The 16,888-nt window shown below is 39.5% G+C and overlaps 2 protein-coding genes across 13 annotated transcripts in view; one reads left to right on the top strand and one right to left on the bottom strand.

Moving 5' to 3' along the window:
• The window catches only part of LOC115476954 (5-phosphohydroxy-L-lysine phospho-lyase-like), a 70,986-nt gene extending 61,045 nt beyond the window's left edge, over positions 1-9,941 (top strand). For 5 of the 6 annotated variants that reach the window (XM_030213549.1, XM_030213554.1, XM_030213550.1 and 2 more), the window contains 3 exons: positions 411-500; positions 1,525-1,655; positions 9,856-9,941. In XM_030213549.1, coding sequence (XP_030069409.1) covers positions 411-500; positions 1,525-1,655; positions 9,856-9,926 — 292 coding nt within the window. In that variant the 3' untranslated portion in view covers positions 9,927-9,941. Of the gene's footprint in view, positions 1-410; positions 501-1,524; positions 1,656-6,681; positions 6,751-9,855 lie in introns of all 6 variants that reach the window. The other variant, XM_030213553.1, reaches the window with a different exon arrangement.
• HNRNPAB (heterogeneous nuclear ribonucleoprotein A/B) overlaps positions 1-16,888 on the bottom strand; it is a 71,905-nt gene that overhangs the window by 363 nt on the left and 54,654 nt on the right. For 2 of the 7 annotated variants that reach the window (XM_030213555.1, XM_030213556.1), the window contains exons 6-8: positions 11,881-12,013; positions 11,586-11,741; positions 10,955-11,507 (exon numbers count right to left, since the gene is read on the bottom strand). In XM_030213555.1, coding sequence (XP_030069415.1) covers positions 11,437-11,507; positions 11,586-11,741; positions 11,881-12,013 — 360 coding nt within the window. In that variant the 3' untranslated portion in view covers positions 10,955-11,436. Of the gene's footprint in view, positions 1-944; positions 1,352-5,526; positions 5,870-8,770; positions 10,699-10,954; positions 11,508-11,585; positions 11,742-11,880; positions 12,014-16,888 lie in introns of those variants that run through there. The other 5 variants (XR_003943247.1, XM_030213557.1, XM_030213560.1 and 2 more) reach the window with 5 other exon arrangements.

A 16,888-nucleotide genomic window follows, 5' to 3' on the forward strand; every position in this document is an offset into this window, starting at 1 on the left:
AATATATTAAGGTTTGGGCTTAATGTGCTATAAAACTGAATTTTAACACACGACAAGCCGAAAACTAATGTTGTATCAAGGAGGCGCGGTCCCACTATATTTTATTGCAGGTTGTGCGTTAACATTCAGAATAATGCACAATATCGCCAGGTTAACGCAGAAGCACCTACTACTTCCTATATAAGGCACTAAGTGGTCCCATATTAATTCCTGCGTTAGCCAGTTAGCACACAGCTAATGCACTAGTTGGCTAACGCTTCCACCCTATCCTCCATGTATGGTATGCTCCCTGACAGTCAGTAACATGCAGTTTAATGCATGGAAATGGGCAAATCACTGCAAAACCCTTTAACTATATGACTAACTTGATCACATGACACTGCATCAGTTATATAATTTTTTTTTTCCAGGGGCGTTGGATTGTTTATCGGTGTAGACTTGGTAAAAGATCATGAGAAAAGGACACCAGCTACTGCAGAAGCTGAATTTATCATCAGAAGGTATTTTTATTGGGACTGTACCGAATATCTGTATTCAATTTGATTTGTGCCCAAATCGCACCCCGAATACATTATTTGTAGTCTGCTGAATAGTGATTTATTTTAATACAAGTAACAGGGGGCTCTACTGTGCTAAATCCTACTGAAATAAACACTTGATCTCTGATTTCACGTTGCTTCTTTTATTATTTGTCATGTTAAAGCTCTGTGCCCGTTATTTGGCCAAATAGTAAAATATGCTAGTCGGTACAGCTCTAATTTTTAAATTTTATTAAAACTCGCTTAAAATTCGCTCCCCAAAACTACTAGTTATGTCATGAGAGAATGTCCAGTGTCGGGCAGATTTCTGTGGTCTTGGCTCTGCCTTGAAAATTGTAAGGACCGATGATCATGTTATGAGTTTATCTCATTGGGCAGACCGGATGGACCATACAGGTCTTGATCTTTAATCTATAAACAGCTGCAACCTTACAGTAGCAATAGTAAAAAAAAAAAAAAAAAAACCCAGATCTATGGGCCTATATATTAAACATCTTTCCCCCTCCCCCAGACTCAAAATGGGAACAATCCTTTACTACATTTGCCCTTCCTGGAGAGGGGGAACCGGACTTATATGGGACAAAGGATGATAGTGGTTTAGCGAGGACTTGTCCAGGGGAGCAGATTCCTTTCCAAAATCAACAGAAGATTGGCACTTGGTGCACTACTCTGAATCAAGTTAAAAAAACAATGCTTTTCCTCATGCAGGAAAGTAATTACTTAACTGATGTAATTGAAGCTCCTGTATAGCCAGTTCTCCCATTACTAAACCGCAGAGAAAACCCGGCTGCGTCCAGTGACTCCCATTATATCTGTGGAAGAAAGGAATTATCAAGAGCAGTAAGAAACACTAATTTATATTGAAAAACATTAAAATACTATTAAAAAAAGATTCACTTAAGAGCAAGGTGGGTTTTTTTTTTTGTTTTGCATTGTAAGAAATGCTGACTCATGAAAGGTCTGTTTCTTTCTTTTCCCCTCCCAGGCTAAAGCAAGAACATATTGTGGTGAGCACTGATGGGCCACATGGGAATGTCATAAAATTCAAGCCTCCAATGTGCTTCACGAAAGAGAATGCAAAGTTTGTAGTGGACGCACTAGATAAGATTCTAACAGGTAAGAAGGGAATGGTCTTTCCTGTATGTTAAAATTAAAATTCCAAGAACTGCCAAGATCAACTGACCAGCTATGAATTTGACTGAAGCTTAAAAGTAGTAAAAATTGGAATTTTTTTGACTGACAATTTCAGAATGTATTAAATGTAGGGATTTGCTTCACTGGTGTACACAGCACACTTTCCTTTCAATTTGAAGAGGTCAAAAAGTCGATTGCACAAGTCTTCATAGCACAGGGGAAGACCCTTTTGCAACAGCAAGAATTGTGAGTCATTTAAGGTAAGTGTCTGCCAACTGGAGGGCTACTGAACAAAAGTGAGCCCCACTGAATCCTCACTCAGCTTCCCACCTCATCCCAGGCCTGTCTTACCAACCCCAGTGGTCTTGTTGGGGCAGAAGCAGTCCCCTGTTGCTCCGGTCAAAATGGCAACAGCAGGAACTCATGCAGCCATTTTGAGATTGGAGACGGCTTGGGCAGGAGCCACTGGGTATCACTCCTGCTCTAATTAGAAGTCCTAATGGTCTAAGGTCATGCCTGGGGAAGACCTAGGGCTAGTGGGAGGCTAACAGACAGCTTGCTTGGGGGGGGGGGGGGGGGGGGCATGCCACCCAGGTTTCGGCAAAAATTGCATGTCTAATTTCAGCCAGATTTGGTTTTAGTGAAACCGAAAAATCCAGTTTCCTAATACTGAAAGGATGGTGCAAGTGCGATGCGCTGTCTTTTTTTTTTTTAACACCACATATAACTTAGCAATGAGACCAAAAGATTCCACGTTGGTCTCATCAGACCATGCAGTCTCCTTCCATGTGTGTGTGTGTCCCCTGGTTCTTTGCATATGCTATGCTGCGCTTCAGATGGCTTTTCTTTGGCAGTAACTTTACCAGCTTCCCCCTACAGCCTGTATTTGTGAAGTAACCTTGTAATTGTTTACCAAGATCTTTGTAGTTCTTGTTAAAGTAATCTTAAACTTTGGAGGAACAGCCTAGCTGAGGCAGTGTTCTGGTAGTGCCAGATTCTGTTTCCACTTCACAGTGATTGACATGACAGTACCCCAAGAGAGATTTTTTTTTTTTTACTTTGAACAGTAGCCTGGAGTGTGACAGGTCAGTGTTTAACTATGTTTAAGACTTTACAACAGGAACAGCTTGATTCTTCAGTCAGTTGTATTTATATAAATTTGGCTATAGGGCTTGAACTTTTATGAGCCTTCTTAAAGCAGTTTTTGTTGATTGGAGCTAATTTGGGTTTCCTGTGATAAAGGGGATGAAGACTTGTGCAATTAAAACTTTGGTTTCTTATTTTGTTATCTTTCTTTAATTGTTCTTTCACATTGAAAGTGTAGAATATATTGAGTAAATAGTGAAATTCACTTACAATTCAAAATGTAAAAGGCTGTGAACATTTTTGTAAAGCACTCTGCCTGGGGATTTTTCTTAACCCCCTGGAGGGCTGTAATTGATGCTGTTCTACTATCCCTACCTTCACAGAGGGAGAAAGGCTCCAGGCTTGCTTTGAATGAGGCCTTCTTATTGCACAGCGCAGCACTGTTCCTGCACTGCTGGGTCAGCCGAGCAGGGCAGGACGCTATTGTGCATCAGGGTCCCCATAATGAATATGCATGAGAGAAACTTGAATGCACTACCTCCAATGCATGCTAATCTCTTGCCATCCAATTCAGTGTACGTACCTTGACATGAATTCTCTTAGCTTAGATTTAGAAAACTATAAACACTTCCATTTAAAAAGTGATTTTCAATTTATAATCAAAAATCTTACATTTCTACAGGGATAGTTTCCTCCTCCATACTTTTAGTAATTAATTCCAGACCTTTATGTTACAAAATAAGTACCTTGTATATATTGTACTGTATTGACTGGTTAGGTTGAAATCCCTCCTTTAAAGCAAATCCCTCCTTTAAAGATAGCAGATAATCAACTTTTCTTTTTAATACTTAGTTTGGGGCCCTTAACGCATTGTTAGCACACACAAACACACTTGAAGTGGTTGGTGGTATTTTGCTCATTTGTGTACTAATCCTCATGTTACTGTTTTTTGTTACATTTTTCAGTGTGTCATAGGTAGAGTGGGAATTCCTGCATTATCCAGCTAGTATGTTATATGCACCAATGCAGTTAACATGGGAGCACTTAGCACCTCCTGAATAGAAAGTGGTTAAGTGCTCTCAGGTTAACAAAGAGACAAGTCTATCAGTCTGCCCCAGTAAGGTGGTTAGTGCCACATAGTACAAGCCAGTCATCCATGCTTAAATGCTGGTTGTCAAGTCTACCCTATAAGCAGCAAAACTCTATATACAGGTACTGTGTGCTAATGACAATGTACTGCATGTCATGGCACTGGGGTTTAGTGTGTAGTAAAATCCTGCATTACCACACACTAATAATCCCAGATTTGAGCCCATGGTCCCTTTGTTCCCTAAGCATATGAAATCTCTCACCCAGAAGATGCACATAAACCTGTTATCAGTTACTATATGACCAGCAAAGTTTTCCTATGGATACAGAATGTAAAAACAGCACCCTCACTTATCACCCCTACCACTGCAATTTCCCCACCCCTAGCTGTCTGTTCGTCTGTCCAATTTAGATTGTAAGCTCTGTTGAGCAGGGACTGTCTTTTTCATGTTAATTTGTACAGCGCTGCGTAAGTCTAGTAGCGCTATAGAAATGTTTAATAGTAACAGTCCTAGAGGTCATTATCCTAAACTGCAATAAAATCTGGGCTTAACACAGTACTTTCCTTTTGTTTTAATTACAGGTTCTGTGCTAATGCTGCTGTTAGCACACAGTACCTGCCAAGAATTTAATGCAAAAGCACTTACCAACTTCTAAACAGGAGGGTAACCCTAGTTATCTGGTTCATGTGCACTAATCATAACGTACTTTCAGTAGATAAGGCAGGCATACCCACTCTCCATGACATGCTCCTTTTGGAAAAAATTGTTAAATTTGTAACATGCAAGTTAGTGTGTGCAAACAGGGAATATACCACAAAATGCTTTAATGTGTTTCTGCAAGGAGCCTGTCCATGTGTGTTAACAGCCTTTAGTAAATTAGACCTGTAATAAATCTACAACTGTGTTTGAAAATGTTTCATCAGAAACAGTTTGGTTGTGCTGATGGGGGCAGTCCTGTTCTGGATCACTGCTACCTTAGCTATGTATTGTGCTCTGCTTTTCAACCTTCGCTCATTTGTAGCCTTGAGGAACTCAACCTTGTGCTTGGTTGTCAGAATCTCCTCTATAGATTTGCATGCATTGCCTACATTTTTGACAAATCTACTTCAATGTATATGTGAATGAACACATGTAGGGGGAAAGAATAAAGGCACAAAAATAGGGGAGACCAATTCTGAGAATTTAAGATGGATTTTGATAACTTATTATAATCCACCTTTAAAAAAATCATAGGAGAAAAATTAAATATAGGGAGTTGAGGATGAAGCCAAATATTAAAATGTAAGCTGTAACATCACTTCATATAGGGGTGGGACACCGCCAGTTCATAAGGATCACACATAGCAATTTGCTTTTTGGGATAGCAGTAAAGCTTTGGCTGTATACTGCCTCTTCCTTAGTGTTGCAGGGCTTAATTTCTGGGGGAAAGGGCTTGGAAAGCAGCTCCATATGACTAGGTTCAGCATTACAGGAGTTTTGTTCCAACCCTTCCCTTTGAGCACTAGCAGGAGGAAAGCTTAAGCACCATTACTCTACTCCCATTTTGTCTACACCTTAAACCCTTTTGAGTCCTCATGCACAGCACCTGTTAAATGGTAGTGTATTTTGAATTATTTACTTGGCCAAAAAAACATGGGGAGGGTTGGAGTTGCTTTTAAGTATGGAATTTGTTTTTATTATTGTGGAAGTGTAAATACTCACAAATATCCAAACAACTTACTTTTACAAGTGGATGGAATGTATAAATATAAGTTACAAAGAAAAAGAGAAACTCTTCACTAGAATTCACTAGAAAAGGAAAAACAATTATCACCAAACCACTAGAATCCACAATAATGGCAAAAGGCCATTACAAAGAAGAAAAAAAAATCATTCTAAGCTACAAGCAAAAAGAAAAGCAGTTTTAGTGCAGATAAATCTCCAAGAATTTTACAATACAAACATTATATTGAGCTGATAGATGGAGCTACTTGTTCCGCTCCAATTTTTCTATTAGCAACCAGGAACGATGTTAATTGTCTAGGATGAAAAAAAACATATTTAACTGACCAGTATTTAATACATTTACACAGAGACTTTAAGAAATAGAGCACCTAATTGAATAACACCAGATCTTAATAAAAGAAATTCCTTCCTACATCTGTGTAGCCCTAGCAACATCCACGTATACCAATTATTCATTCAAAAACCTCATCTCTATTTTTTAAAGAAAATACACAGAACCAAATCCCTGTTTTCAAAGCAAAAATCAGAAGTGTTGTAAACTCTTTAATTTGTAAGAAGGAATAAGGAAGATAACGACCTGGAAGAACTAATTGTTTAAACATGAAAACATATGCACAAATAGATAAATGAGCCACAGCAGCTGTCATCATCCACTGTGTATCAAACTAGAATTACTAGCATTTAAGTTCTAATTTAAACCTAGCAAATTACCAGAACTTGTCATTTAACTGCTTTTGTTTTCGCAGCAATGTGCTCATCTTGCATATTCTGTAGTACAATGCAGCAAACTAAAATGCAGAAATAAAGCTGATGAAAGCTAGAATGGCCTTGCTTAATAGAGCCTGTTGTTCCTGAGACTTGTTACCATAACACCATGCATTATTTCAAAACTATTAAAATTTTGTAAATAGAATGACAGTGTAAAATTGATACCTATTCAAACTATTTTTGCAGTACATACAGCTGTCTTTACAGCTCTATAGGTCTAACTGAATCTTGTCACTTACAGTTCAACTTTGGGTCCTATTATCATTGCTAGAGTGCTATGGTAGAGTATGCCTTTTAATAGATATATATATAACTGACCTAAATTGTTTATATACTAGCTATGGAAAAAAATTGGGACGGATGCAAAACAGATTGCTAAACATCAGTGGTCACCTCTGTCTGAAAAAGTAAGTACTGTGTAGTTTCTTTTAAATACTGCTTTTGAAAAGCTATTGCCTGTATAGAAAGTTAAGGTACAAATATTTTCAAATAGTGTCAAGCATAGGCCATGGTAGAGAGGCCCCTCAAAGTGGGGTAGAAAGTGAATTTGCTTAAAAGAAAAGCAGAGGGGTTAATACTTAAAAGGGGTTTTCTGGACAGGCTCCTGCCTGGCTGCCAGTATCCAGTCTGAGAAGCAGCTGGTGCTTGGCTATTTTCTGTACCAGCACATACTGTAGATCTAGATATTCAGTGGCAGGAGTGTGTGTCCTGGCATTGAATATCTGGAGTTAGTCAAGCCTGGGACTTATGGCGCTGTAGGCCAAGTACTGCGTAAATCCCAGAGTAGAAAAAGCCAAATTTTCAGAACTATGGCCTGTTTTGACTGAATGGTTTTTGTACATTAAAAAGTGGAAGAAGGGTGACTCTTATTTACTCTGTTCAGGTTATAATAGTGGTTCCCTGGCCCTGGAGGTACAGCAGTCAGGGTTTTAGGATATCATCAATGAATATTCATTGTGAAAAACCTGACTGGCTGGGGTGCTCAAGGACCAGGTTTAGGAACCACTGGGTTACTCTAATACTTCACTAGATGTACAAGAATGCCCATGAAATATAGGATCAAAATGGTTGTGAAGGCTACAAGTTGCCTTTGCTCCTTGAAGCATTAGTGTTAGTTTTCATATATTTGGCCCCTTTGAAAAAGGGAAGTGTTAGGATTTGATATACTGCCTCTCTGTGGTTAGAAACAAAGGAGTTTATATATTATAGACAAGTACTTATTTTGGACCTTGGCCAGTAGAAGGGGGGGAGGGGGTTAAGTGACTTGCCCAGTCATGAGTTGCAGTGGGCATTGAACCCACACCTGGATCTCAGGCCACTGCACTAGGATACTCTATAAATTTAAAATCCTAAAATGGGCAGCTACAGAATTGGAGAGAAAAAAAACCCGTGAATGTTTAAAGCTGATTTTCAACACTAGGCACATCCACACCCCCCTACTAAATTTAATTGAAAGATATGCATAGGCACTGGATCACTATATGAGAATTTGACACTTGTAGGATTCTGTGCTGGAACTAGAACTAGAATGCCCCACCCCTATACATACGCCCTAAAAGAGGGATTCTTTTTCTCTGGATCTTATACCCCTTTAACCACATCCACTACTGGCAGCTATATATGGCACCGTTAGCCATTACTATGACAATGTTGCTAAAATTACATTAGTATACAGTTATACTACCAGTCTAGAAAGTTTCTAGAAATTTTCCAATTTCAAGACCCTCCTCTCCACTGTTTTTCACAGAACAGGGAACCACCACCATACCAGACTGAGGGCAGGCTGCTCCACTATCATCTGCTGGCTATACACTTCTCAGAAATTGTTCAGTCTCCATCTGCTGGTGGGCAAATATAACCCATGTATCAGCAGCTGGACTGGTCTGACTTTAGGACCCTTTCCACTGTTTTGACAGAACTCTTTAGCTACTTTTGAGCCAGAGTACCATGGTGGCTTAACTGGTAGTAAAAATGGTAGAGAAATGGCTAAGCCAGGGAGCCCTTTGTAAGCCTGCTCAATGCTGCCTTCCAGCCTTGTTGAATTGCAATTAGTTTGGTTGGAGAGTCATACTCCTTAACCAGAACTAGCCACCTACATGCTTATTGCAAGAGATCAATACAGGATGAGACATTAAAGCAACTGTGTTATAGAAATTAAAACTGACGAACCCCAAACCACTAGGGGCTACATGTAAAAAGACTATAATGTACCAATGCTATGGAATTTCTTTTAAAATCAGGTTATGGCTTTTACCCTCCTCTTCACACACACACACCAAACAAAACCAAACTTACCCCCTTAGCTCATGGTTTTATAGAACTTCAGTAACAAAAGCAGAACATGAGTACCAGTGAGAATGTCTTACTGCAATAAAATGACACATTTACAGCGACTGTTTAAAGGAAAGAATGACAACCAAACTAAACTTGATTTTGTAGGCAAATTTAATTTTAATCTTTAGTATCAACTTGCTATATCACCTTAGCATTCATAGCAAAAGTACAGTCTAAAAGCACCACTTATTTATTAACAGAGTAACAAAAAGTTTCTGTATTTTTCTTTGAACTTTGCTTTATTTCACCTTAAACCAAGTTTACTTAAGTGAAAGATCAATTACCAAATTAAAGTAACCAAACTGATATGGAATATCAAATCACTGTCCTGAAGTCCTCTCTTCACTAAGTGCTGGCCTTTATGTTTTGAGAAAAATGCTTTTTCCACTGACAGCAGTTATAGTGAATTACATTTTTACAAGTATAAGTTTGTGTGACATAACACCATGAAATGTCAACACAGCACAGATTAACTTTTTATTAACTAAGCAAACTGTCTATATTACTTCCACAGGGCACAAAGGCAGCATGAAAAGCTGGCAAACCAAAACTACCCCCACCCAAGTATCATAGCTCCTAGAAAAAGCTACTTGCTTAATAAGGAAGTAAATTTACAGAGAAGCCAGTAGGTGTGTAGAAAACCTTAAACTACAGGGGCTACATGAATAGGAAGCGCTGATGAGAGGTCCAGAAGATGTCAGCACAGGCGTTCAGTAGAAAAGGGAGAGACTGGGACGAAACCTTTCTACAGACTACAGCAAAAAAAAAAAAAAAGAGGCCAAAATACACAGACAGAACACAAGACTTTTGTTTATAGGTTTCTGGACTCCTACAATGGTCCTTCAATACTTTCCAAATTACTGAAGGCCAGCTCTGTATTGGGACTTGCTGTTCACAATCTTCTCATTTCCATCTTTCCAGAAAACACAAATAGTATTGGCACTGGCCTGGGGTTTTTTTTTTTGCTTAGGCCCAAGCTTTTGTGTACTGAGAGAGAGGATGAAGGCAGGCTCAGGAAACTCTGCAAACCATCTTGTGCATCTTAAGGGGGTTCAAGGTGGAACTGCTTCTAGCAGCTCCTATTTAAGTAAAGAAATGTAACCTTTATATCAGAAATTGTGATTTAGGTTATGCTACACAGTAGTTATTAACCCATTTCTCCACTTTTACCATTTTAGGAATAGTGTGCCAACTGCCCTCATCAGCAAATCAGAAGACTGTGATAAAAGGTATATTAAGTGTTCAATAAAGATCCATCAAGTGATGAATGATTTTAGTCAATTTTCAGAGATATATTGAAATATCCAATAAACTAGTTACCACCTCTAACTTGTTTGATACTTTGATATTGATATGAGCTCAGCAGCACAGTACTTGCAAGTTTTTGAAATAGCTTATGCAGTTCATCCAAAGCTCCTACATAATCACCATCTTGGTGGCTCAGCAGGCCCTAAGGCGGCTTCCCATATTCTGTACCTATGGGATAGAAGCTTAGTGAATCAGTGTGCAAGCCTGTTGTCCCTTTCAGTCTGTGGCATGTTATGATTTCAATATGCATATTTTGTTCAATTCTTTTCCTCCCTCCCATTTCCCATTGAGGAACCATATTAAATGTGGGTACCACAGGAAAGAAAGCTTTTAAAAGTAGTTTACATGAGGGTTCAGCTTTCTGTTCAAAAATTAAGGCCAACTTCTTTAGATCATTGAACACCCAATAGTTAACTGGCCAGTTCACCAGAGGCATATGCAATAGTATTTGCTATAGTCACTGTGAAAACTGTCAAGATAATTCAAAGTTGATAGCACATCTCTTTTAACACCTCCTCATTTTGTGGTCAGCCACTTTGTAAGATTTCACAATTTATACATTATGCCTCAAAAGCCACCGAGGGAGGCTTTCACACTTAAACCCTATAATTGCTTAATTTGAAACTGTCCAAATCTCTGACTCAAGAAATATTTTAAAGCAGACTTCTGGTACAAGACCACTTAAAGCCATCAATTCCATGTGGGGAGAAAAACTGAATAAAAAACAAAAAAAAAAAAAAAAAAGAGAGTAAAGTCAATTTATCCACTGCTTATTAAATGCAAATGCTACACTAAATACTGTAGTCAGACACAATGAATTCAATGATACCACATCACACTAGCTGCTCAATTTTTTTTGTTTTCCGTTTTTTTTTTTTTTTATTTCAAAAGCTAGGATAGCTTCAATATCCATGTTGGTGAATCAGAACACATGTAAAATACCTTACAATACATTAAGTTCCAAAAAGGTACCAAAAAGTACAGTAAAATTAACACTTCCGTTACAGGAAATGTATGACACAAAACAATACAAAATAAAAAAAAGGTGGAAAAGTGACACTGGTTCCCTAAGATGTATTTTATTCTGTACAAGTGGAGTAATGCAGAGTCCATACTTAATTCCAAGAAGAGGCAGTCCCTAGATGCTGAGCTGCAGCTTTAAGCAGACCCTCAAAATCTGTTTAACCTATTAATAAAATCATTAATTAATATCTTCCTTACAAGACTGGCATTTCAACACCACACGCAGCCTATGACAAGCTGTAATAACACTTTAAAAAAAAGTCATGTCCAAGGGGCTTTCCTTTTTACAATGAAGCATGTTTAAAACAGGCCATAAAATTTGTACAAATTTAGATTTGGTACATAATTTCCATATCAGCGTGGTTTACAAAACCTGTGCCGTTTTGTAAAATACTGAGCGTGCCACTGCATACCTGAAGAAGTTTTGTTCAATATGGCTTATAATTGTTCTGGTGGCCTCCACGTCTTGGAGTCTTTCCATAACTTGCACTGCCCTGACCTGAAACAAGAAGCACAGTGCCTTAAACCTGTCTGCTGCACACATTCATTTCACTTTTTAAAATTAGTGTCTACTTACTGTAATCATATCCTGGTCCATATCCGTAATACCCATATCCAGAATAATCATAGCCTCCATAGCCACCATAGCCCTGCTGCCCATAGCCATATCCTTGATTCCCATAACCTTGGCTCCAATAGTTGCTGTAACCTTGATTCCAATTTTGGCTTTGAGCTACAAAGACAGTCACAAAAAGGTAAGTACAATTCTAGTTTATACAGCAAGACTGGTTTATACATTTTAGAATGTTTTTGTTATAAAATTCTCCTCATTAAGAGACGCCAGGTGTCTACCATTTGTTCTGGATACAGACCTAGCTTACTACCACCTCCTCTTCCACCTCGGCCTCTTCCTCCAAAACCAGAGCCTCTGCCACCACCACTGCTACCACCACCATACTGCTGCTGCTGGTAAACCTCCTTTGGCTGTGCTACTTTAATTTCACACTAGGGGAGGGAGAGGGAAAAATAAAGGAGATGCAGTTATTGCACAAGAAACTATCAAATGTTTTATAACAACTGCTCTTTACGCTGCCTGGATCAACTAATTTTAACCATGAAAAAAAGAAACCACCAAGACAGCGATAGACCCCTCTCAGGTTATTTATAAGTTATTAGTATTTTTTACAAAATTAAACTTCTGCTCTCCTGTAGTTTAATACAGGGGTTCTCAGTCTTCGAGACACAGCCAGCCAGGATACCCACAATGAACATACTGGAGCTAAGTTTACATACAGTGGACGCAGTGCATGCAGACTTCTCATGCATATTCTTTGTGGGTACCCTGAAAACCTGACTGCTGGATGTCCCCCGAGGATGAGGTTCAACACTGCTGGTTTAACAATTTAATTCCTTGCTCCAACCAAAATGAAACTGGCTTCTGTGGATCTCCTTTTTTCTACAATAGCCAGAGTACCTTGCCAAAACATTCTGTACATATCCTTGAACAGGGCACTAAAGAATATTCAGGCACTTTTATAACAGACAATACAAAATAGGACATTAGCTAGCAGTTTCCTGCTCTGATCACTGTACCAGCAAATTAGCCTTAAATTAATGGCAAGTTTAAGTGCCATTTCCTTGAGGTTCTCTAGTAGTGCCTCTTGAGAATTTGCTTTCTCCTTTTAAGAAAGTTCAGCCTCCTATGACTAAAGAGGAGACTTGTTTTTATTGATAAGACCAAGGGTGTTTCAGTTGGGGGGGGGGGGGGGGGGGAATCTTTTTTTTTTTTTTTTTAAGTACCCATGCAAATATCTAGTTACGGGACACCTTTTATATATCTATTTCTCTTGAACCCTTGCAAATAATTTTTTTTGCACGATCAGGTGGTCCAAGAAGAGATGCAGTGGGAAGCTAATCAACTTCCAAAAGAGAAAGCCCTTAACTGAGCAGTTTTTGGAACACCCCACAAAATGGTGGTTCTACATATTTGATGACTTGGGAATTATTTGGCCAGCCAGTTTTTGAAAACACAATAGGATTTACAAAGCTGTGCTACCAATCAAATGGGCTTCTTTACATTCAGCATGCTGTTAAATCAGTAGCGCAGCTTTGGAAAATAAGTCAATTTTTTCCCCCTAAAGGAAAAAAAAAATTAAAGGTTTTCAGTACCTTTAACAGATAATTATTAGTCCTGAAAACACGTAGCAGCACTCAGAAGGAAAAAGGAAAACCACCATCTTTTAGTGGAGGAGTGGCCTAGTGGTTAGGGTGGTGGACTTTGGTCCTGGGGACCTGAGGAACTGAGTTTGATTCCCACTTCAGGCACAGGCAGCTCCTTGTGACTCTGGGCAAGTAACTTAACCCTCCATTGCCCTATGTAAGCCGCATTGAGCCTGCCATGAGTGGGAAAGCACGGGGTACAAATGTAACAAAAAAATAAAAATGTCAGTAAGAAAAGACTACTGAACATTAACTACAGGTGGGTTCTGGACTGGAGGGATTCTAGGATACAGAATTGACACAGGGACAAAGTTTGTCCCCTGTCATCCCCGTGGGATCTGCCCTCATCTGCAGAAACCTTGAACACTTATGATTTTATATTTAAATCTTAAAAGTATAAAATAAGAATATGCTGTTTAACTATTGAGTACAAAATTACTAGAAAACAATAGCTATAATAAACTTCCCCACCCCCATAGCTGACTTCTACTACCCCAAGGAATCCTAATCCACCCTGATAAAATGTCCAGGGGTACAAAATACAACCCATTGTGTGCCCTAGAGGGGAGAAATATGCCCTAAAGCACTGCTATGGTTTTTTTTTTTTTTAAATAGGTGGATGAATAAGAAAATCAACACTCTCAGGATTCAGTCTAGTGCTTCCGTCTTCCAGTGTCACTTCCTGTAATAGAAATCTTCTGAGAAGAGGCGCAGGACGAAAGTAGAGGCTAAACAAGGACAAATCCAACACTGGAGATATTATCCAACAGTCTTTTACTAATGCAGATAAGGGGTCAAATTGAACTCTTCTCCTGTGCTTTCCACTCCTCTCTGCGCAAGTACAGGAGAAGAGTTCAATTATGACCCCTGATGTAGGCGTTTGTACATGCCAAAACATGGACCGTATCGGTTCCCTTCTTATCTGCATCAATAAAAGTCTGTTTGATAATATTGCCAGTGTTGGATTTGTCCTTGTTTAGCCTCTGTCATAGAGGTATCCCGCTTCGTTTTTTGATTCCTGGTAGCATGATGTACAGGATCTCACATGCAAATTTTGCTAGTTGTGGCCAATGTATTTGCTCACTTTTCAAAAAAAAAAAAAATATATCATCTGCATCACCCAAACAGTCCAGTTCATTAAAAGGCTTCAAAGTAGATGACCCAGGGACAAAGTTTGTCCCCATGAGCTCTGGCCACAACCCTGTTCCGTGGGATCTGTCCTCATTCCTGCCCCATCCCCATGGTTATCGCAAGTCCTTGTCCTCGTGTCATTCTCTACTCAAGGAAAGAAAATTACCAAGACAGACCTAAATATCTTCCTTAACATCTCACCAGACCAGTCCAGAGACTTGGGACAAAGCCTTCAAAACCTTGGCCCCAAGGGCTACATCATATCTAATGGTAGTGAAATGTAAGTTGTGTTCCACCCAATAAGCTGGCTAACCCCTAGTAGACAGCTTTTAAAGCTGAAGGTACTGGATGCCCATTGAAAATATAGGCCGACAAATCACTTCCTTAATACAGTGAGCTACAATGGCTTTAGACATTGATTCTCCCTTACTAGCTCCTACAGACAAACCAACCACTCTTAAAATACTCCCAACAGTTGGCCCACATCCAACATACCATAAAAACAGGCAAAGAGATGGAACTGGTTTAAATGAAAACTGGAAACCAATCTAGGAAGAAAGGATGGTACTGTCAAATCAACTGTCTCATTGGGGGGGGGGGGGACAGTTCCCTACAAGATAAGGCTTGCAACTCAACTGCATCGAGCAGCAAAGAATGGATACTTTCCTTAAAGATTCAAAGGGCAGACAAGACGGTTCAAATCCAGAGGAAAAACAGGATGAGGATTATGAGGATTAATTGATTTTACTGCAAGAGCCGATTCCTTACCCAGTCCATCCTGCAAGAAATCTGAAAATGTCAGAAATGAACAACTGGAAAGGATCTAAGCCTTTTAATGCACACCAACCTTCACAGATCCTTCATATCTTAACATTGCAAGATAAAAGGGTCAAGATCACACGAGTAACCTTTCTTCCTTAAATCAAGCCAGAAGACAAAATGGAGACACGTCCCACATGCCAATTGGACTTTCTACCAAGAATGGAGAATATCAGAGGCTCCTCCATCTTCATCCTCCCCAGATCTCTATTAACGAAGCCTCCTGTGCCAATTCAGAGCCATGAAATCTCCTGGTCCTGATTGTACCCGTATCCGCTATAATTCCCCCATGGCCCTTGATAAGCAGGGTAAGGGCCCATCTGTGGCTAGGGTTGAATCCAAGTATTAATCCTGCAGACTTTGGATCTTTTCTGAAAGTAAAAGCGGATGGTACATTCACATTCTGTGAAGTTGTCATCAGATCTAGGACTGGCAGGCACCAGCAATACACCATTTGGAAAAGTCTTTCTCCACGAGTCTCCATTCTCCTGGATCCACCATACTTCTGCAGAAGTCTGCTTGTATATTTTGGCTTCCTGCTACATGAGCTGAAGTGTTCACCACATATTTTTTTTTTCTGCCTATTCCATCATATGCCACTGCCATCAGAATTTTGACTGCTCTGCAATATTAGATTGCAGATGTGAGATATTCATCCTAACAAGTGAGGAAACACTAGGCTTCCTCTAGCGACCTTGAGTCCACCTGTCCCCACAATATACACCACCCCCCCCCCCCCCAATAAGGCTTGCCATCTGTTACTGGAATCCAGTCTGGCATCAGACTTCTCTGAAGAAACAAAGAGCAACCACCACCAAAATCAACAGAATTTTTTTTTTGAGTCAATGGTAACGGCCATAATCCTGCAACTGAGGCAGCGGAATGGACAGACTGTGCAGGTCTTATCTACCATCATCCAAACAGATCTTTGCAAGGGGCATATGTGCATCCTGGCACTAAACCCAGGGTCACACCATAGATCAACAACTATAGGTAATATCATACAATTGGTTGGTTTGTGGAGTCAAGACAGATTTCTGATCAGTGACTAACTTCCTCATTCTTTTGAGAGGACGATACACTCTAAGGCAATATTCCAGAAAGGAGCAATATTGCTCTTGGAAAAATTCATTACCCAAAGTCCTGCAGAAATTGAATTACTCCAGCAACTACTTCTCCAGTCTTTTCCTTCTGAAGCAGCACTGGAACCATCACTTGTAAATGAATGTCTTGTTAGGGTCTGCTTGACTGCCATTATCTTTAGACAACAGCAAAACGTCGAGTCTAAAATGCCTCGGGGAAAAGGACAAGCAAATGCAAGTGCAAATCCATTACAAAATCCACTTGTGCTCAATGATCTGTAGTTACTTGGATCTACCATCAAAGAAGGATACCAGTCACCTCCCGCCCCCACCTTCACTGTGAACCTTTGGGTTCCCTTCTACAGATTCAGGAAATCCTTTTTTGCATCTGCAGGAACCTTGAGAGAACTGCCATCTCGTTCTCTGCGTAGAACTTACTCTGCCCAAACTATATTCTAGCCTCTGGAAAATGCCCTGTCAGAAAATATAGGCACTCTCTCTTTACCAACTTCACTAAATCTTCAAACAGTAAACTTCTTTTAAAAAGCAATTTACTAAATCTAGCCTTAGAATTATAGCACTGCAGCTATACCTGGCATTTATATTCTGCTTTTATCAACTAGGAGTC

This window comes from Microcaecilia unicolor, chromosome 8 (genome assembly GCF_901765095.1).
Source record: "Microcaecilia unicolor chromosome 8, aMicUni1.1, whole genome shotgun sequence".
NCBI lineage: Eukaryota > Metazoa > Chordata > Amphibia > Gymnophiona > Siphonopidae > Microcaecilia > Microcaecilia unicolor.